This window comes from Protopterus annectens, chromosome 10.part0 (assembly GCF_019279795.1).
Source record: "Protopterus annectens isolate FY-2018-M chromosome 10.part0, PAN1.0, whole genome shotgun sequence".
In the NCBI taxonomy this organism is placed as follows: domain Eukaryota; kingdom Metazoa; phylum Chordata; order Ceratodontiformes; family Protopteridae; genus Protopterus; species Protopterus annectens.
Genome location: NC_056744.1, coordinates 1,121,663,905 through 1,121,687,759, shown reverse-complemented (window position 1 = coordinate 1,121,687,759; position 23,855 = coordinate 1,121,663,905). Strand labels below are relative to the sequence as shown.

At 38.7% G+C, this 23,855-nt stretch overlaps 1 protein-coding gene across 1 annotated transcript in view; it reads right to left on the bottom strand.

Moving 5' to 3' along the window:
* Nucleotides 1-498: 498 nt before the first annotated feature.
* Nucleotides 499-23,855, bottom strand: part of LOC122814245 (alpha-N-acetylgalactosaminide alpha-2,6-sialyltransferase 3-like) — a 167,392-nt gene continuing 144,035 nt past the window's right edge. The window contains exon 2 of the mRNA XM_044086843.1: nt 499-912. Within this exon, the coding sequence (XP_043942778.1) occupies nt 499-912 (414 nt within the window). The remainder of the gene's footprint in view (nt 913-23,855) is intronic.

Sequence of the window (23,855 nt, the reverse complement as noted above, 5' to 3'; positions counted from 1 at the left end):
CTTGCTAATTTTGACTCTTTTGAGAGGAGGTAGCCTAAAAGAGGGGCTCTCCAGCTCACAAATGGCACTTGAATGCCATTGAGTGACATATAACTTATTTGCTTCTAGTCAAGGTTCACTAAGCACTGGCTAAGAATATGGAAATGGGTGGAACATTTCAAGAAACCCTTATAGTGTTGTCATGCCTACTACATGAGAATGCATGGTTTCTATAGTAATCATACCTAAAACTTAGCAAGTATGAGGAAGTGGAAACCTATGAAAGCACTCTAAGGAAAAAACACCCTACAGATCTGTCTTGTCATACACAAACTGAATTATATACTGTAATCTTCATGATACATGAAACATGATTTTCTGATAATATTGCAGCAGTCAAAATGAGAAAAAATGTCTCGGGATATGTAATTGTTTTTGTAAAAAAATTGCTTCAGTATATGTAATTACTTTTGTTAAGTTGTATGAGTACAAAATGATAAAGCATTGTAAAATACTAGCTTACCTGTCTTTTCCTGTTTCCCTCTGAAAAACTTTATCACAGTAGTTCATGCGATCTTCTGTTGTTATAAATATTTTTGCACCTGGATAGACAGTAGAAATTTTTCTCAACATGTTGTACACAATACCCTTGCCATCTTGTCGCATATTTCGGAATGGACCCCAGATTATATAAGTTGTATCATTTGCCTGATTGAAGAAGTAGTCTTGATTCTGAATCAAAAGTGGGACGCTGGTATGTGAAACAACTCGCAGAGTGGTCTTTCTTCCAACATCTTCCTCAAAGCCTTTTGTGGGGGCATTGTTCATTCTCCACACACAAGAAGATTGATCTATCTTAGCACCACCATGGTGGCCTTGCATTTGGCCAGAATTTGAAACAATACTGCAGCTCTGGCAATAAAGCTGAAGTGGCTGTGAAATTAGAAGCCAAATAAAAAATATGTAATTAACACTGTCATTACTGAAAAACTCTTTATCTTCAGATACAAAGAACAGTGCCACTTATATTTCATGTAACAGCATACACTTAATTTACAAAAAACAAAAATATAATATAATGGAAACATTGCAAACGCTATCTCGCTAACTGAAGAATGCATAAATGCATTATATATATGTTTCAGATATAATGCAAAGATGTTGCTGTAATATAAAATGGTCGATGCTGTGAATAATAAGTGGCACAGATTCTAAACATTGTTAATAGAAGTTCCATGCATCTTTCTACTTTTATATCCTTTCAGTGCTAAAATTAAGTTTTATAGACTTTGTACATTTTGTACTTTGTGATCTGAAATCACGGGATTCCTTTTTTGATTCTGGCATTACCAAATTTGGGGAGTAGCAAAATCTTCAAACATTCCTAGCAGAAAGATCTAGAGCATGTGATGAACTGACAGCCTTTTCAACCAACATCTTGCATTGTCCTCTAAAAATGAGTCAATAATGACACCTACTATGCCTTTGTGAACATTTATTGATTAAATTAGACAACATTACTGATACCACACAAAATAACATTACAACCACTTTATTACATAGTCTGTAACTTTTGAACATATTGATGTTGGTGCAACCAAGCCTGTTGTAGCTAAAGTTTAGAGTCCAGGTAGCTGCCTTGGATCAACTTTTACTGACAATTCGGGCTTGCCTACCTGCTCAAGCACAATTTGCATTGCCCAAGGCTTAATGCTCAAAAGCAACATGACCGTCAAGGATAGACTGCTGAAATACAACCATGGGAACACAGGGGTTATTAAGGTAGCTGTCCGCCAGCATACAAGCCATACCCCCCCCCCCAAAAGGCCTCCTGCACCTGGTTTACTTGACATTTCCTGATAACTTGACTGTAAAGATACATCCATAAAGAATTCCTCAACAGCCAAAGTAATAAATAAATCAAAATCTAGGTTGGTTAGTTGCACTCTGTCTGGGTTATAAAAGTCTTTATTGTTTTTTTCCAGGTCCTTGTGTTTAATCACTTGGAAACTAGTCTGGTTCCCCACCCAAGCCACTCTCCAGTTAATAAAGCATCTGGATATTTAGACTGCTGCATTCCTTCTTCATTCCTTTCCAATGGAGCCTTGACACAATCAAGGACCAGAAAAGAGCATGTTTAGGATACAACAAATGAGGTCTCTGCAGATCTTACAGAATTCTGCCTAAAAGAATTTTTTAAAGGGCTACAGTTTGATTGCTCCCCAAGATGCATTACCAGTGCCTTGGGTAATCTCTTGTGTGCTGACCACTGGTGCCAATCTTCCCAAAACTGAAATCATGACAGCTCATAAAAAACAAAATAATGTACTACCCAGTCGATATGTTCTAAAGATCCTTTAAGGCCAGCCAGATGAGACAAAGCTTGAAAGGCTACTCTTCAGACAAAGGAATGTAGCAATATCAACAGAACCTTCTTTCCAGCAACAGTACTTTGGTGGAATGACCCTCCATTGCAGGATCAGATGTACGTCTTATGCAAAAAGAATATGATGAGTACCCCTGTCAGACTAAGCCATGATATGAAAGAGATTTAGCTAAGGCTGCATTAGCTTAGTAACTTAACAGGCCTACCAACCAATGAACTAAATACAATGCCAATACAGTTTGCTTTGGGGATTATATTGTGCAATGGACCAGTGATCTGAGCAAATAACCAGTAAGCTAACCTTGCCAAATGAACTTGATCCACTTAACCCAACTGACCAGTCTTGGACTTTTCCACCCATATTAAAAGAAAGTTACTTTGGATTACCACATCTTACCAGTATAGGGAATATAACAACTCAGTGGCATGGAAATCTGCCACAAGCAGTCATGTGAACAAAGCTGCCCAAATGGTAAAGGTATAAAAATCAACAGCTGCAAGAAAAAGACCCCTTACTGTAACAACCAGGGGGTGGCAGCCTATTGGATTTCTGGGGTCCTTTGTGGCACCCCCTGACATTATCCCAAACTTTAATAATTCTACTGACATCCAGTGACTAGAACAACTGTGTAACCTCAGCAAATGTGCCACACAGCTTAAGGCTGCCAAATGTATGGGCATTGTATTAGGGGAATCTACCTTGCAACATTCCTGTACCAAAGTTTCAAGAGTAATATCAGTCCCCAGCATCTATGACTCTTGGACAGTGATTGATAAAAACATTAAAGGTTTGCACTGATGAAGATTTGGATTCTTGGCCCAGGAATGTGCCACTAGGGATTCACCTATCATTCTCAAATTAGCCACACTTTGGAGGAATTAAAGTTATGAATGGCTCTGCATCTAGGGACAACTGGCAAATCCTAGTAAACTGAAAATGGAATAAGCATGCCTTGGTACATGAATGCTGAAAGAAGATAAATCAATCAGCAAACTCGATGATGCAAGTAGCCTAATGACATAATGCACCCATTTGGATTTGGAAGTGTGCTTGGTCAGGGCATGCTTTACTGCAAGGTTGTCTGAACAAAAATAAATGCTGCTATTTTTCAACAGTCCCTCCACACCAAGGTGGCAACCCTGATGGGAAAAATCTCTAGGAAGGCAATATCTTGCCTCCTTTCATCAGACCAAGACTTCATTTAATGGTGAATCAACTTCTTTGAAAATACCCACCCCACTCCAATACCTGCTGCCAAGTCTGTGAATAGCTGCAGTTGCCTTTATGAGGCCCAAGGCAATTGCCAAAATGATACTTCATTAAATTTTTTTAAAAAGGTATACCACAGACCTTATTTAACTCTGCACATCAATGTAGTCTATGGTGCTTGGGTTTAATGTTCTGCCCTGAATGATGGTCCTGCAGGCAAAGTTCAACAACCCATGGAACTGTATGATGTCCCCTATGCAAACCTTACAAGCTACCAAATATTTCATAATGGCATGTCTATGTAGTTCCTGTTTTCCTTCCAGAAGTTTGAAAGCCCTTGTTGGAACATCAGCCAATAACCTTAGGACTGTCAACTCCTGACTCAGCCCTTCTGACTTTTCCAAAGCCAAAGGTCTCCACAAGTCAACACAGAGGTCCATTGCCATCCCCTCTGTGGCCCCCTTCTTGTCTTCCTCCACTAACAGAAAAGCATCAAGATAGTGAATCACTGAATTACAGTGCATCTTCTGCTGCCAGCACCTATGTAAGCCTGTGATAAAATATTTGAAGGCAACGCAGCACCCCATGGGCATCACAATATCAAAGAAGAATTTACTGTTGAACTGAAATCCTAACAGAGGCTAGTCCTCCTTGCTTGATGGGAAGAAGGCAAAAGGCTGAATGAATGTCTAGTTTACACAGCCAATGAGCTACAAACCATAAGATTACATTGGCTACTTTCTCCAGAGAAGAGGAGTGTACTGTAGATTGGCCTTTACCAATTAAATCATTGATTGACAAACCTGCAGTTTAAGAAAGATAGTGAATCACCCTAAATTCCCTTCTTTCTTTTTGGTGACCAAGCCTATAGGGTGAGTTTTGAAATTAGGCTGGGGGGGGTATGAAAAGGGGCCAAGTACTCTACCCACTACAACTTCCTTCTCAATTAACTCAGACACTATACCTTCATTGCCCTTGACAAATGAAAGATTTCAAACTACTCCAGAATCCAGTGGAACCGAAGAGCCAGTTTCAAAGCTCTTTCCAAAACCTTTGATAATAGAATCAGCATCAATATGTCAGGATTATCTGACAGAAATTAAACCATTTTATCTAGTTTAATTAGGAAGTGGGAAGAATTGTAGCTGAACCTATCCTCTCAATGTATTAAATATGTGATTATGAAAAGGCTATTTGCACCTGACCTGGTTATCCTGTGGTGGAGTTGTGTTATTTCTGTGACTTTACTGTATGTGGAGTGGCCTAAATTAAACCAGCATCTAACTGCTGGGTGAGCCTTTCCACATGAGGAAGATAAATGGGCAAACTTGCAAGTTGGCTTATAACAACTCTCATTATTGAAAACCCCAAAAAACTTCCCATCATCTTGGCTTCTAAACGAAGCACCATTTTAAGGGCATTAAGCTTATCTAACATGAAGCTTAGCCAAATGTCTGTCTCAGGCTCTAGTCACTACCTTGACCAAAACTTTCTTCCTGATGGCTACTAGAGCTGGCATTAAGTATTTTGCCCCAAGATTCTTAGTGTTGAGAAAACAATGAATAGTCTCAGTGTAAATTAAATAAAATATGTCCACAAAGTCACCTCTAAGGATTTTCTCTTTGATGTTCACAGGGATATGAGCTGTGAACTGTGAAACAAGGGTGCCATCTTTGTAACATTTATAATAGCAATGGGGAGGGGGCAATGACTATGTGATGTTGAGGTCCAGTTCAGTCAAGCTATTCCCTGTTGAGGGAATATTTGTGTCTTCCTCCATCTGCTGAGATGGATTGCAGCTAAACCTATCCTCTCAATGTGTTAAACTTGTGGTCCTGAAAACCTGAGATGGTTGTTTTTTCCCCAGGAAAACCATACGCTAGTGACTAGTAGACAGTATGAGCATGGCTCCAAAGTTTTTACCCAATGCAGTATCAAATATCCTAGTCCTACCCTCATCAGAAAGTGAATTGATAAACTCCTCCAGGTATTCATCCATTGTCTGTCCCCTGTCCATCAGGTCTAAATCTGAAACCCCCCTTATATCATTACTTTCTGAATCAGCTGTGCCATCCACCAATGGAGTCAAATTCTACACTGGAGATGGGGTATCTTTCTTAGCCCTTCTCCTTGACTTCTTAGTAGATTTCAGATTCAAGCACTGGTTCTTTCTCAGAAACTGGCGATCCTGTTTTCCTGTTAACCAAAACTTGGTCTTGTGTCTGAGCCACCTCTAGATTGAGAAATAAACCTTGAGCTTCTTGTGTTATGCAATGCAACCTATATTTCAAAACCTGTAGGGATGAATGACCTGAAAATAAAACTGAAACATTAAAAGATCCATCATCAGAAACATATTCTTACCCATTATATCCTTGCCCTGGTAGTGTCACAAGATTCAACACAATATTAACCACCACAATAAAAAAAGAAAAAAATAGAAAAATCTAAACCAGACCTCTCCCATTAATTATTAACTAAATTAATAAGACAAGTGCCAACAAATTACAGAATCCAATTATTTAATATGTATAAAAGTATATTAACATTTATTTATACTATATATTTTTTCTTTTCTTTTTTTTGCGTACTTCTAGTGTTCTTTAGGCTAATACTACATAAATGTTAACCTGCAGAAGGGGAATAACACTTTTCATGAAAACAAATTGCTGTAGCTAAGTTATCCTCATAATGCAATCCTATTATATTAACATGGACAGTAGATGGCGACAATATTCCACTGACTAATACATTCACCAACTACTAGCTCTCATATTCTAAAGACATGACACTCCTCCCATTGTAAGTTCTGGGTGCACTGCTGCTACAGCCTTCTAGAATGTAACTGTAATCATCCTCACCTCTCATCTTAATTTACCAGAACATCCCTGTCAATGGACCACTATCAACCTCTCCCATCCAATTGTTCTTAAATCCAAATATCTGCCCGTACTTCTACAGCCTGAACAAAAACAGACAGCTGAGGGGCATCATATCATGAAAGGCTAGTTCTGTGATAAGCCTCAACACAAACAGCCATTTTATCCCAAGATCCAGCAGGTGCAATACCCTATCCCTTTCAACCTCTCAGCACAAGAAATATTTTATTTATTTTTTATTTATTTTACATTTGTTGACCGGGCTAGTCTAGCTGGATATATGTCCATTTTTAGTAGAGGCCCGGGGAGAAAAGCTCCAAGACAGATACAAACAGACAATAAGTATTGTTACAAAAAAAAAACAAGAAGTAGACATAGAAGATATTTTATGTATTTAACAGTAAATATCATAAAACTATATACAAAGTTTAGAGCAAGATAATATAAATATGCTAGTGGCTAAAAAATAGTATCCAAGTTCTTACTAGATGCTTACCATTGCACTACAGAAGATTAAATTAGTGGAGAGAGAACAGTTAGAAAATATAATAGTAGCATTAATGATAGGTTAGTCAGGGTAGGTACAAGGGCATGGCCAGTGTGTTTTGAGGAAGGTTTTAAGTTTTTGTCTGAAGAGTGGTAAGGAAGGAAGGGAAGTAAGTTCAGTAGGTAGAAGGTTCCAGTTTTTCCCAGTTGTGTTTGAGAATAGAGAGTCCCCAGCCATGTTGTGAGACTTGTTGATGTTAACTAGGAGTTTATTTGATGAACGCAAGGCATTAAGATTTTTGTAGGGGGTTATGAGGTCTGAGAGTATTGGAGTATTGTTTGGCCGGTAAAGCATCTTATGGGCAAGTAAGTTGGTTGAGTTAAAGCTGGTTTTGAAGTTCAAGCCATCCGAGTTGCTTAAGATTCTGACAGTGATGGGTTCTGAAGGGTTTACCAGTGGCAAATCTGGCAATATTATGATAAGAGGTAGCAAGATTGAGAAGATTCTTTTTGGATAGGTTAGTGTATATTGGTGAGGAATAGAGTAGGGTAGAGATTAGATGGGAGTGGGCAATGGTAGTTCTTGCTATTGGAGTAAGGAAGGGTTTGACTCTGTACAGGCAGCCCATTTTTCTGTTAACTGATTTTATAGTGTTGTTAATGCGGGTGTCGAAGTTAAGGTTGTTTTCTATTGTAATACCAAGGAGTTTAGTGGTAGAGTCTGGGTATATGAGGGTACCATTGTTAGAAATGAATGAGATATATATATATATATATATATATATATATATATATATATATATATATATATATATATATATATATATATATGGAAAAACTATAATAATATGAAAAGACCCGACAGTGGGGAAAGTTTTTAAACTATTTCACCTAGAAGTTTAGCCAGCACTAGGCTAACAGGATGTGTGTTAGTATATATTTCCTGAAAGATAAGAAGTTTGAAACGCCAATATATGTAATTAAGTACTGACTTCAATCTTCCAATGGTCTTCCAAAATAACAGAAAGTCTATGAGGAAAATACAAAACAAAAGGCAAAATCAGAAATCCAAATGACCAAGGAACAAACCCACAACTACTACCATTGTGACTAATGCACTCTCCATTGTAGAAAATCAACTCATGAACCAATATCTACAAGAATACAATCTTTTTACTTTTTTTGTTATATATGACAGGAAAATGATTAGTACCAAGTACCTACTTGTGTGGTTGTTGTCAGATGGCCCCATCATTTCACAAATACTGCGCAGTCCTGATCCTCTGGATTCTGTGAGCTGCTGTCAAACTAGCAACTCTGCATGAGTGTATCCCATTTAAATAGAAGGGGAGTTTACTGCTCCTCCCTGCCACTCAGCTTGAAGATAAAGAGGCTTACAGGTAAACCATCCCTACTAAATTCTCTGCTTCTACTTTTGCGAGATTCTGACAGTTCAAATACTTTTGAGAACACCTGTAGGCAGTTCGTATTGAGATTATTGCCTCTCATATCCTAATTATGTGCAGACAGGTGAAAACATGTTTCTCTAAACTGCATCCTATTGTGTGTACAGTATACATTATTATGTGTACATGCATCGCACAATGGAGTGCTATCCTATGAATGCAGGCTGCCTGAGGCAATAGGGTCTAGTTCACCAGTGAACCTGAATATGGTAACATAAGTATCAGGTGAAGAATGAATGAATATAAGAATGAATATGACTCATTGTTGTTGTGGAAGCATTTGTTGTAGACTAAAAGCATCTATGATAGTTTCCTGTATTGGGTGATGCAAAAATCAGTAATATCCTTCTTTCCCTCTATTGTACTGTGTTGCTTTACTAAATAAACTTTTCTCCTGTCCAAATAAGTACAAATCACAAATCTCTGTAGTGACTCGAGTGGGTAATCTTATCATCTTCTCTCCCAATAAACATAATCTCTCCTTCCTACAGTAATTTCATCAGTGCATCCATACCTACCACCTTCAAGATCCATGATGTCACAATCAGCATCAACATTTGCAGCCATCTTGCTAGCACTAGACACTCTGGGAAAGTGTAGAAACTGCTTCATGCTTGCTGCCAACCATTTGCTTCTGTCACTAGATGAAAAAGAATGTATTGATTTTGTAGGCCAACTGCTCCTAAGCATGTTGGCAGTTCTCACTAGGTTGTCAATACTAACAGTCATCTTATACAACCAGTCCTAACATGTCCTATATCAACAATTGAACCATCTTATGCTGAGGTAAGAAGAAAATCCTTGCCCAGACCTAAAACATTTTCAAGATATATATTGGGTAAATAGAATATTCAGTGCTGCCATTACAAACAAACAACACCTACAGCAGCAAGAAGCAACAGAGTTGAAAAATGGGGACACTCAGCTGTCAAGACAATGCCCTTAAGGCAAAATGGCCATGCCAGCATATCCGTTAACATCCTAGTCATAAGAGAATCTATAGTCAGACACACATGTATACCATTCATCAAGCTGAGCAAGGAAAGTCAGATGGTAAATTGCTTCTTGGGTGCCAGGATCTACCATGTCACTAAAGCCCTCAACTCCTTCCAGCAAAGGTACTTATATGCCTTGGTCATTGGGAACAAGGGAGTGAATGACCTGAGCCATACCTTCCTGAATCATAGGAAGAGGGACATGATGGAGATGTTAAAATATGTGTCTAAGGCTGGTATGAAGCTAGTCTACAGCTGCATCCAACCTTTACAGAGAATTACGTCCAAGTACACATACGAGATGATTGTTGTTTGTTTTCGGCTTAGTTTTGTGCTATTTAAAGGGTATTCAATATATATCAGCCTGGGATGAGATAACAAGACAGTCTTACATGCTTTATTACAGATGGCTTGCATTTGTCTCTTTATGGCTTTTGTATATTGGTAAAAAAAGTCTACACCCCATAGTGTCTTTTCTAGGCAAGATCAATCTCCTCAAATGTCCAAAATTGTCAGACAAGATCAAGAGTATAGAAGAAGTGTTGTGCAACAATAAAAACATGAATAAGTTTTTCTGATCCTCAAAACTATATATATTTGCATTGTTTCTAGAATGTGGTTTCATTGTAGCAGCAGCATCCCCTTAACAGTACGCTTCAATGGCTACCACACATGCAATCCCATCAACACCAGAATGAATGTGTTGAAGGAGGTGGCTTTCTGCTTTCCTAAGGAGCTAATCGACATCAGTTGTCACTTGACAAGACAATGACCTCAAGTTCCACCATATCATCTTTACCATTAGTAAGGCTCAGTACTATATCATAGTCAACTAATGACTCCACTTTATGTACATGCCATGTGCCTTTCCCTTCAGCATATGCTAATATTGCAGGAAGATGGACCATCTCTCTCCCACCCACCAGGATGGGGAACTGGCATTAGCCTCTAACTCATACACTGCCCGGCCCAACTTCTAATCAGTCGCAGATCATCTTGGACACAGTCAGGACTTCATTCCTTTATTCCATGGAGCTGGATCACTTGTCAGTTTATAGTTATATCAACATACTGCTGGTTCATTGGGGTAAATGCTGTTTACAGATGCATTACAGTCTGAATGCCACAGATCATCTGTTATTATACTGAACATTACTACATAGTTCTCTTCACAAAACTGCTTGGCATCAACAGTCTGTCAGCAGTGCTCAGCATCTATAACATTATAAGACAAGATAGGCTAAACAAAAGGGGTGGTGGTGTAGCAGTCGTGTTCAAAGACCCACTAAAACCTGGAAAGCTAAATTGTACACCTCCAGACATCCCCATTCAGAAATTCTCATCACCCGCCTCCTAATAAATCCTTATAAAGCCATAAATATCATTGCCATATATCTGGCCCCTGGAAACAATCTTCCCAGCATTGAACTTCTCCTCTCATGGTCTGCCCACTCATTCAGTCAAGAAACTATCATCCTAGGTGACCTTAATCCCGACTGGCACACTTGCTCTTCAAACTGCCCTACTCATCATCATCTTTCGGCTTTTCCCATTAGGGGTCGCCACAGCGGATCATCTCTTTCCATTTCTTCCTATCCTCTGTATCTTGCTCTGTCACACCAACCACCTGCATGTCCTCTCTCACCACATCCATAAACCTTATCTTAGGCCTTCCTCTTTTCCTCTTACCTGGCAGCTCCATCCTTAGTATCTTTTTCCCAATATACCCATCATCCCTCCTTAGCACATGTCCAAACCAATGCAATCTCGTCTCTCTTGCTTTGTCTCCAAACTGTCCAACATGAGCTGACCCTCTAATATACTGTTTCCTAATCCTATCCATCCTAGTCACACTGAGTGCAAATCTTAACAGCTTTAACTCTGCCACATCCAGCTCTGACTCCTGCCTTTTTGTCAATGCCACTGTCTCCAACCCATATAACATAGCTGGTCTCACTACCCTCTTGTAGACCTTCCCTTTCACTCTTACTGGTATCCGTCTGTCACAAATCACTCCTGACACTCTTCTCCACCCATACCACCCTGCCTGTATTCTCTTCTACACCTCTCTTCCACATTCACCATTACTCTGAACTGTTGATCCCAAGTACTTAAACTCGTCCACCTTTACCAACTCTACTCTCTGCATCCTCACCATTCCTCTGCCCTCCCTCTCATTTACACACATATATTCTGTCTTCGCCCTGCTGACCTTCATTCCTCTGCTCTCTAGAGCATATCTCCACCTTTCCAGAGTCTCCTCAACCTGATTCCTACTCTCACTACAGATCACAATGTCATCTGCAAACATCATAGTCCACGGGTCCTCCTGTCTGATCTCATCTGTCAACCTGTCCATCACCACTGCAAATAAGAAAGGACTCAGAGCTGATCCTTGATGTAATCCCACCTCCACCTTAAATGGATCTGTCACTCCCACTGCAGTCCTCACCACTGTCACACTACCCTCGTACATATCCTGTACCACTCTTACATATTTCTCTGCCACTCCCGACTTCTTCATACAATACCACAACTCTTCTCTAGGCACCCTATCATATGATTTCTCCAAGTCTACAAATACACAATGCAACTCCTTCTGGCCTTCTCTGTATTTCTGCCCTACTAACTTTATTAATGTATACAATTTCTCCCACCTTATAAACAGTTTCACTCACACCAACAAAAACTTGAAAAAAGAGTCATTACTGGACAGGATATTAACAAACAAACCAATCCTAAGTGACCAAAGTGGCTACCTTCCTATCAATCATAGTGACCATGTCCCTACATTTCTACTCAGGAAAATAATTGACACTCATTCATACAATCCATTCAGATACATCCGCTGTAAGAAACAGTTGTCTCCATAGTTGTAGAAACCATAGAAAAGAGCCGTTGTAAAAGGCCACATGGTAAGGGCGGCTCGAATGATCTCAGATGATATAGATTTTGAGATGGAATGCGAATATCTGCAATGCATGTTTATTAATAGAGGCTACCCTAAGAATTTGGTTGTTAACATTAAAGAGGAAGTATCACACAAACGAAGCAATGACTACTTCAGACCATTGTTAAGTGAATGAACCGAACCAAATGAAGGACAAGAATTCGATCAAGGGGAAGTCCTTACAGGAGGTAATAAAAGTACTTACAAGACTAGCTTCCTATGCACTTATTCCTTGGATTACCAAAATATCAGAGACATTCTGAACAAAAATTGGAATATTATTATTGAGGACCAAACTTTATCTAAGACCTTAGGGGCTAAGCCTAAAATTACTTATAGGAGAAGCCCCAATTTAAAGTCCTTGTTAGAAAAAAAGAGGAAGCCCCACTCTAATAGACCTAATGGCATGTTTAAATGTGAGGCTTGCCCCCAATGTAAATATATTTTGGTAGGTGATAAGGCTTTTATTAAAAATAAACCTTGCACCACGAATGCTAGGTATAACTGTGAGACTAAAAGCATTACTTATGTAGCTTTATGCGACCATTGTAGCGCATTTTACATTGGCAAAACAGAAAGAAAAATTAAACAGTGAATATATGAACACTGTTATGCCATATGTAAGAAAGATACTAATAATGCATTGGCAAAACATGTATTGGAGTGTCCTGATCATGGTTTCAATTTTTTTGTCCTCCAACATAGACACATGGACATAAGAGGGGGGCCTTGCCAAATATTATTAGAAATAGATGAACTGATGTGGCAAATTAGAACAGGGGCACATATTTTTCCAGGCCTCAATGAAAATGTATCTATTAAAAGCATTTTGAGACTTTCAGCTTTGAGGAGATAATTGGTATATTTATGTATTCAAAAATAGTTGGTAAAACATCATTTATTTCTTATGTACTTTTGTACTAATCAATTATTTAATATATGAGTGCATATAAGATTAATATTTATTTAATGTTACAATACACATTTTTTTTATTTTTTAAATGTTTTAATATAAATTTGTGGCATTATATTATTTTGTTATATATTTTATAATTTTTTTCTAATTTAGATGGTTTTTAGCTAACTGCTTAGTATTTTGGGTACACATAGAATTATGTATATATATATTTTGTTGGTTTAATGCTTATTTTTCATTAACCTCTTGATACACTTTTTAATACATACATATATATATATATATATATATATATATATATATATATATATATATACACACACATATATATATATATATTTATTATTTACATGCTTTCAAAGTATGCTTTTTATCTACTTGCTTAGGTGATTTTGGCTGTGATTTTCCTTTAATTTACAATGAAACATTATTAATTAATTGATCTGATTTTAATTCACTATAAATGGACTGTTAATTGAATTTTATTTTGTCTGAAGAAGGTGAGGCACAGTCCACACCGAAAGCGCTCATTAAACGTCTTTTTTGTATTTTTCCGGCTCTCGTGTTTCTACTCATCTTGCTTTGCTTTAACTACTAATAAACAAACTGGCTACATATAATCTCAGCCCAGCATCCCTGTCTTGGCTTCTCAGTTATCTATCAAACCATCAACAGGCTACTTAATGGGAAAATAAACTCTGCCCATTACTCCCAGTTGCCACTGGTGTACCCCAAGGGTCAATACTTGGCCCCCTTCTCTTTATCATATTTACTAATAACCTAAACACAGCAACCCAACTTTCCTCTACCATACAATACGCAGACAATATTTCTCTTATCTGCTCTGCTCCTTCCCCTCAAGAACTAAAAGATACAATGCAAAAAGCTTTTTACAAAGTTGAATTCTTCTTATCAAACCACCTACTCATTCTTAACCCAAATAAGACCAAATTAATAATCTTCTCTATCAAAACTACCAAGTTAAACCACCTGCCCCTCTCTTTTCACTCCACAAATGGTACAATAACTGAGCCAATAAGCCAGGCCAAACTCCTAGGTATTGCTATAGATGACCATCTCAAATTTATATCCACATTTCACAAACTATCAAAAAAGTCAACTGCAGGCTCGGTGCTCTCTACAGAGCCAAACCATATCTAACACTCCAAGCAAACTAATGATTGCAAGATATCAACTACTCCCTACACTTCTCTGCTGCTTTCATATTTTTACCAACTTACATAAGGCTGACCTTCAGAACCTCGAATCCCGCTATAACAAAATTGCAAAGTTTGCCACAAGCCACCCCCAAAAAACCCATCACTGCTCCGCTCTTCTTCAACTTAACTGGCTAGAACTTCCAAACCTGTCGACCTTAAACCAACTTACCCTTGCCCACAAAACTGTACACAGCCCTAATAGCTGCCCTACAATTTCAACCTTACTCCAATTACAGTTAAACAGCAGGACCTTTAGATATTTCAGTAGGCCATTGCTCAAAATAACACAGTCATATAACTATCATGGTGACTCCCTCTACTCAAACAAAGTAGCTAAGTCTTGGAATGCTCTTCCCCTAAGCTTACAATGCAGCCCTTGTTTCTCCACATTTAAAACAAAAATAAAAGAACATCTTAAAAGCAGCTGGCTTTGCCCGTGTTCTCCACCAGGATAACTCCTCTCTCCTGTGCTCATTTTGTTCTCTCTCACATACTCATTTCCACTATTACAGCTCAATTGGGAAGTATTTCCTTTGCACAGCCTTTGGTCTGTCCTTTTTTTATACAATCCAAAAGCAAATTTTTCACTTTCTGTAACGTTGCTGCATGTGTTATCAGTGTTGGTCTGCTCACTGCCTATTATCAGTTTTTTTATCTTTGTTTGCAAAAAATTGGGAATTTTGGTAATTAGTTTTCCTTATTTTTTTCTTAGTAATGTATTAGTGTATATCTTTAACTGTATTGTATTTTTTTCTGGAGCTTTTCTCCCTGAGTCTCCACTGAAAACGGGCCATCGGTCCAGTTGGACACAACCTGGTAAACACATGTAAAATAAATAAAATATTAGCACAACTCTATTTATATTCCACAGCCTTCCAACTACTCTGAGGTGAATTATATCTCACTTTTCAAACTATAAAAGAGTCCTTCTTATTTTACCTTTTATTTCTTCAAAAACATTAGTGGCTCTACAAATACCCACAGTATTGACATAAATCCCTATCAACAAATAAACAAGACTCACTAGAGAGATAGGATCCTTACTAAATGGGTTCCCACCCAACTGAATAAGTTACTACTGCGGATAAAACAAAGAATACCATGATTATCTTTAAGTCTATTCTTTATGATAGCATGGGTAAACTCAGATTTTTACTAGGCTTATCACATGTAGCCTTCTCAGTTCAGAAAGTGAGCACTATTAACTTCACGAAAAGGGTGGAAAGAACTTTCAGGTGTGTCTATTTAAAGGTATATATGGCTATGCATCTTATGGCTCTGGTAGTCTGTTTTGCAGTAATGTTCCTCTTACAGCACCTGTGGTCACTTGCCTAATATTATTCCATTCTTTCTGTATGCCTTGAAGTCATTGCTCATTACACAGATATGTAAGTTGCATGTTTGAGATGCCATAGAACACCACACTGTTGTAGACTAACAATATCACAGAGCATGTGTTCAGATCTATGTAGGCTTGGTCTTGCTGCCTAGATTTCTCTGGGAATGTGCAACAGTTTGTCCTAGAGACTTGTATTAAGATATTTGCTGGTTGTGCTTGTGCATTGCTGGTTGTGCTTGCGCAATTCTGCATAACATTGTAGTTCACAATGGGTACAGTAGGCAATTGCCACTGGAGGTGCAGACAGACTAGAGCCAGTGGCTGAGAATGTGCCCATTTGGGAGCCATCAGAAGAGCTGGCTGCACGTGGAGATCGTAAGAAGTAGAAGGGGGTGCAGTACTCTGCAGCACTAAGAAAGAGTTTGTATCAAAGAGTTGGTATCTGGTCTGTAACTATCATCTAGAGTAGATACAACGACAGATTAATGCTGACACATGCAAAAACTATATGTAGGCTAAAATGTACAATGACTGGCCATGCTGTGCATCCCTACTCCTATTCCTATAAGACAGCAGGAAGGTCAGAGTATAGCTGGTATCATATTATGCACAGGTGAAGAAGAGGAACATATACAGAGACATGGATCAGGGATCAGAATTAGGCACATTTGCCTAATCTACTTACCAAGGGACATAGTTTACATCACACAGCCATACATTTGGAGGGCTACTGCTGGCTGCACCCATGGCCTCTCTTCTCACTTTCATCATTGTGACCCACCCTGCGCTTCCCACCACCTGTCAAGAAGCTACTGTGAAACAACCACCCCCCCCTACAAAAAAAAAAAAAAAAATTAAAAAAGTCCCACTAGTCAATCTTTCATGCAACCAAAGGCCTGAGCATAATTATCATAGTAGATGTCCCAGAATCCTGTAATCTGTAGTCCAATGTACTGTAGTTGTCTTCTTTAGAGATCCAACACAACCATCCCTTTGCTCCCCTTCCACTGTCAGGAGGCATTCGTGCAGTACTCCTCCAGCAATAAAATATACAATGATAGAATCACACTTCCAACTGGCCTCTTAATGTCCTATGAAGCCTACCCACAATGGATGTAGATGACTTCCTCCCTTTGTAGACAAGTTTAAATAAATATCTTTGGTGTGATCCACTCTGAATTCCTGAAAACAATTGATAGCATAAAGAGTACCATAATAGCAATGGTTGTTTGCATTGTGTAAATTATAGCAGAGCAATTATGCTAATGAGACAATTTATGTTAAATGTCTCTGAAATACACAGTTAATGCAATACATAGTAGCACTAGACTGTGATATTAGGCTCATACAGGAATGATATCTTCTGCCTGGCTTATCTGCACCTCCCAGCAGCAGCGTTGTTAACATGTGACCCTATGGTGGCACTGGGCTACCTTCTGCTGTCATGCTACCCACTGCATGTCATGTGATACATGTAAATTGGTTTGATATGAACCTGCTACCATTTATGTAGACAGCAACCTTTGAAGTGGCCATCCCATGTGGGGCAATGACTACAACATTTCTCTATTTCTGTATTAGTACCACCAAGAGTACCTAGTCGGGGTGCTCCAATGAGGGCCCCCAGTACAGAGTGGAAGCCTGACACTGTCTTTCCAAGGTTATCAGTGAGGATTTCCATGGGAATCAACCACTCAGTGCAAGCATCATTATAGTGACATAGGAGCTACCATAATAACCTTCTTAGCCAAATGGAATAAAAAGTTAGAGAGATGTCTCAGGAATTCTACAGTAAGTATTACCAAATGGTCATTACTTATACACAGAAAGGTATTCATGTTTAGTTGTATGTAGAACTATTGATCCCTGGACCTCTTTCTATTTCTCTCTTTTGTTTTAAAGCTCCTGGTGAAATACAGGATAGCTAGCTGATATGCCAGGAGGCAAAGAAAAACTGCCCAATCGTTGGGATACTTACATGGATTTAAAGTCAGAGATGTATATCTCTAAAGTACCTGCTTCCTTATCCATGTTTATATCTCTGCTATTTCTGTTAAGCATTGTTAATAGTTGAGTAGCAGTACTTACTTAGCTTGTGATAAATGGCTGCCACAATGATGAGCTCGGAAGTGCTTTTTATTTTAGCAGTATCTACAGAGAATATATTTTTTGGACTTTGCCATCCATTACCCTTTACTGGAATAAGTTTGAATGGGCTATGGTCCTTAATTTTGTGCAGTGTGGTTGGAGCTTGACTTGCTATGCACTTTATGAGATGGCTTAGTTTCTAAGATGCCAGTAACTAGTTTTCCCCTGGAATTTTGGTGTTGAGTGGACCTGGACTTCATTGGAGTTAAAGAGTGGAGAGTGATGGTCTGCAATGAGGCATTGGAACATTATTCAGTTTGATTTGCTGTGTCTTGGCACCAGTATGAACTTAGACACCTCTTGGTTTACAGTGTTGCTGCTGTTGTTCCATGGCTTTATTGGATTTTATCTAAGACTTTGGTTCACTGTTCAGTCTTGTTTTTTTTATTTTTTGGCATTGATTGGAATTAGGATGCTGTTCTCATCGCCATGCCATTGTTTTTGGATTTTATTTAATTTGGATTTGTTTGGAAGTATAGATCTCTGACATTGTGCCAATACATTTGGACTGCTCTTGCCAGTGAGTCTATATGGGGGTCATCTGAGTTTTTTTGCTACTGAACAATTGTTATAGGTTCCTAGGTTCATAAATGTTTACTAGGCTAACAACCACAAGGGCCTTTTTAAGCCTAGCTATGCATCCCAAATCTCTGATAAGTTCTGATACCCTTGATAAGTGTAAGCATGGACCTGTTAGATGAACCATTTACAGGTTACCTGTGTCCATTAGAGACATAGGTGCTAAACCAGGGATGAATTTCCAGTTTCCCATCCAATTATACAAGCTGCACTTGAATTGGGTTAGGAGTCTGTTCCATAGATGGAGTAGTCTCTGGGATATATACCTATATCTCCTGCAGGTCCTATTTATAACACAGGCAAGGTTTAAGTCTTTAGAATGAGTAATTCTGATGCTGTTTGTTTTGTGGATATGCAGAAAGTCCAGCAGAGTGGGTTTTGACAATACCCTGTCTGCCAGACATATATCTCTCCTCAAACACCTGTAGGAAACAAAATACAGAGATGGCACCTTGAGACGATCTACGTAGAACATTTTACTTATGTCCTGTACCATTTTAGTGTGAAACCTCTGTGTACATTCCAATTGTTGGATATGCCTGGTTAGGTACATACCAAATTAGGCATTGTACTCAGTGACAGGTCTGATGAATGCCAAACATAGGGGGACAATGACTTCCTTGGACTTAGATGCCATACCTTTGTTTATACATTGTGCAAAAAAGATTGATTTCCTCATCACTATAGACATGTGATGATCAAAGGCTAGATTACAATCTATGTGTGTCCCTATGTCCCTGACTACTGGATCAAATCTAAGGGGTGTATTTTCAATATGATAGTTACCGGGGATGGATGACTTCCCAAAAGATACTATTATGGATTTCTTGGCATTTAGTTTTAGTCCATGGCTCTGTCACCAGTTGTTTGTCTGTGTCAGCCCCTCCTGAACAACATTTGTGTCAGTGTGATTCAATGACAGCTCTTAATTTGCAATCATCTGCAAATTTATTCAGCCAGAGACCACTGACATTGACCTTAACTTCTGAAAAGTAAATGCCAAAAAGAAGCAGTCCAAGGCCTGAACCCCAAGGGACTCCACTTGTGACTGGCCTCTTTGTACAGTTGGACTCCCCAGTTCCAACTTCCTGGGTCCTGTCTGTGAGCCATTTGGCTACCAACTGGGTGACATATGAGTTTGTACCTAACTTCTTGAGTTTGTCAACAATGCCCGAGTGCAGCATTGTGTCAAATGCCTTGCCAGGTCAAGGTAGGCAGTGTGAACAATTTTGCCCTCATCCATTGCTTTGGTGACTTTCTCAAAGAAGTCCACCAGGTTGTGTAGGCATGACTTGCCCTTGATGAAGCCAAACTGGGTTGTATCTAGTTTCTGGAGGTTTACTATATCTCTGTTGAACATCATGATAATTCTTTCCATGGCTTTACATATAAGGCTAGTGAGACTTATGGGAATGTAGTTTCTAGGGTCTAAAGATGGCTCACCTTTGTGCAGAGGGATGACTGTTGCCTTTCTCCATTCATGAGGCATGAAGCCTGTTTGGAGGCTACAGTTAAATAGTAAATCCAGAGGCCCTGATAGGACATGTTTTATGCTATTTAGAAGGCACACTGGGGTATTGTCTGGGCCCATTGATGCAGTGTTCTTAGTCTTAGAGAGAGAGCATTAAGGACCTGTTCCCTAGAGATAGTAAGGGAGTTATATTTCATGATATTTCCTGAGGAGATGGTCGAGGGGGAGAGAGAGGTAAAGTTGAAGCTGAATTTATCATCCAGGAGGTCTGCCATATCTTTTGGCACAGTATAGGTGGCTCCTTTTACAATGAGCTCTGCACACAATTGTGTATTACCTTTGAGGTTCCGGACATAGCTAAAGAATGCTTTGTTGTTGTCCTTGGCCTGTGAGGCCAAACTTACCTCAAATTTGACTTTGCTAGACTTTAGTTGTCCTCAGAATTGTTTGTTTAGTTTAATGAAAATGCTTTTATCCTAAATTTTGCCATGATTTTCTTCCTCGTGTTATACAGCCTATTGATTTTGTGATTCCACCAGGATGGCTTGTTTTTTAAGTTAGTTCTGTACTTCTTCCTGGTGGGTAGAGCTGCCTCTATGCAGCTATTAACATGCTTGTACAGGGCTTCTGTGATCTGTTCTGTATAGGCAGAAGTGTTCTCAGGGTTATTATACAATGATGGCTCAATTTTGTTCAAAAATATACACATTGATTGGACAGCCCAGCCACTATTCCCTTTGTAAATCAAGCAAATACCAATAGAAAAACGTCCAGCCACTAAAGTACCATTGAGTGGCCAGACTTTCTATTGGCATATGCTCACAGGACAGCAAAATGCCAGAAAAATCAGGTACATTCTGCAAAAATAAATAATCAGAAATGCAACTGATTTTCCTTGTATTTAGGCTGTACTTCATAAAATTGTGGTCAAACAAAGAAATAAAAACAGCAATGGAGATTCTCTCTTCTCAGTTTTTTTTCCCTACACTGCACTGATGTATTGTGCATGCATGGAAATGTAAGTCCCATTTGCATGCACAATACATCAGAAAGGGTGGAAAAGCACTTCAGCTCCATTATACAAAGACATTATTTAAGAAAGGCAAGCGATTTCTTTCTTAAATAATGTCATTGTATAACAGCAATTACCCACTTGTGGGTATGGGTATATCAGGGTTTACCCATTGTTGGCTTTGTTTAATCACTCTGGCTTCACCCTTGTGATCAAACCACACCGACTGTGGGTAAATCCCGATATATCCACACCCAGTCATATGTTATTGCTTAATTAGCTGTTGTGAGAGATCTTCAGGCCTGATTTGATGACATTAATTGCCACATCATTAGCTACCTGCCCTGCCATTAATATACAGTGTCATGGTCAGACTGCCATGCCTCATAGTTAAACAGGCCATTCCACCACCCCTGCTTGTGACAGTTGCACCTAATATTCTGTGTATATGCATCTGAATGGCTGTCAGGTGATATTTCATTTTGATTTTCATATGTCATGACCATTGGGTTCTTGTATCTGCTACCTATTCATTTTTTGATTGTATGGAACTGTAACTGTGGTATGGTCTCCACTGTGCACTGTAGGCACTAATTGGTGGATCAGTTCTATCACCAGCTGTTAAGCTCCTTTTGGATAGACACTACATGCTCAAGGGGTTGATCTGTCTAGTTTCATCGCCATTTTCAGTCACACTGTCTGCCATACACCTAGAGACTGGTTGGGGGCATTTAATAATGCCCACTGTGGTGCATGTACTACTGTAATACATTCATGTCAGACCACTGTATTGTGTTTGGTTTGCCATTGCGTGCTTAACAGTATTTTTTTCCTCCAGCGATTTTACTATCACCCAATATAGGTCATACTATGACTAATTCTTTTAGCTTTAGTGCTCTTCTCTTCATCACCATCTTCTTTTTATTTATGCTTTGTTGAGTTATTTCACTTCAAGGATTTTTATATTATATACATTGTCAACCACAGCAGTGGATGTGGTATGACAGTAGCCACCACACTATACACTTGCCTTGCCATCCCCTGTGGGGTCCCCTGTGATCTCCAGGTACTCTTCTCTACATGATGATGTAAATCATCCAGCAATGGGTGACCTGCAGGGATTCTTTCTGCCCTTTCTTTGTCTATTTATAATTGGGGGTATAGAATCCCCATTAGGAAGCATCAGTGCAGGGTGTCATTATATCACCTGGCAGTAGGTGGAAGGTCTGGTTTCAACCTTGTTGAATTGGTAGCTTGACATGTGTGTAGGCAGTCTGGAGCACATTCTTGTGTTACTGGTAGACTTGCTCATCTGCCTAGACATCACCAGAAAACCAAGTGACTGGACCCAACCATAAGGGTGGTCAGAGACGTGACTGACCTTAGGTTGTATGTGGCACTGAGAAATATGACATTGAGTTATTGCCCATGCCTGTCCCTCATTAAGGTGTTCCCTTTCCTTTTGTGTCAATTCATTTTCCAGTTTGTAGTCCAATATACCACCTCACAAACCTGTCCTCCTTCTATCTGTCTGTGTCTTTCATTTGTGCTCCCCTCCCCATATGTGCCTGGATCTCCCCTTCCATTTTTTGTCTTTGTTTCGTGTTTGTGTGTCTGCCCAGTCTGCCATCATTAAACATTATTTCCTGCCCATACCTTCAACATGCAACCTCCCCCATCTGCTCACTTTCTGAAAATATAAAAAGGCACCTGTACCAAAAATATACCCTTGTTTCCCCAAGCCAATACTATTATTCATTATCTTTAACCCTTCTGTTTTTTCTCTTTCATGCTTCTCCCCCTTTCTATCTGTCCTATATACCCATTCCTTTCTTATTTATTATATACAAATACTACAGACTTTGCTGTGTAGCCATTACCTAAGTTATCAGAAATACTAATAGTAAGGCTTCATTGTGTATATATCCACATTGCTGTCAGCACACTATGAGGTAATGTGACCTCTGTAACATACTCACAGTCATTACACAACCTGTTATGTTTGCATCAGTGAATTGCTTAATTACTAAGGCTCCCTTACTGAATAGTTAATAAGTACTGAGCCTTTTTGTGCTATTTCAGCAGCTCAGTTTAGATCTTATATGTACACGTTTTTTTATAATCCAACCCATATTGTGAAAAGCCAAATCTATAACATCTGGAAAAGCCTTATAAATTAAAAAGAGATACCCCTTAAGTTACTGCCACTCTATCAATATGTCATCAAAAATTTAATCTCAGACTCAAAAACCACATTATCTCATTGGTCACTTAGTCATAGCTTACTGTAATTGCCTCATTTGTTCTAAAAATGTCTAGACTAGCATTGCATTCATATTGCCTTGTTGATAACTACTAGTAACAAATACTGAATATGGTTCTATCCAACCAAAATTCCTAAATAAACCTTTTTGTAATACATATAATCTCCCAAGTTTCTTTTAAACAGATAACCAGGTGGAAAACATTTGATGTGATCTTAAAGCAGATTCCAGTTTTGAAATTTGTGTCATGCAGTCAGTTAATAATTTTATTGCATGAAATATGATAGGTTTGGAGTCAGTAAGTACTATTAGGATTATAACCATTTTGATATACATATAAACCCTGCCATTCCTTTAAATCTTTACCAGTTTTAAAGAGTCATAATTCAGGTTTCTATATAATATACATTTATGGAGTATAAGCTTAGCACCTTCGGTGTGAAGTGATAAAAACTGAGTAAATGCTGAAGTCTCATTGTAAATGTTGATTGAACCATCTTTAGTTTATTTGTAACTTGGCATGAATTTGGTGACAAGAATGTGTGGCCATATTCA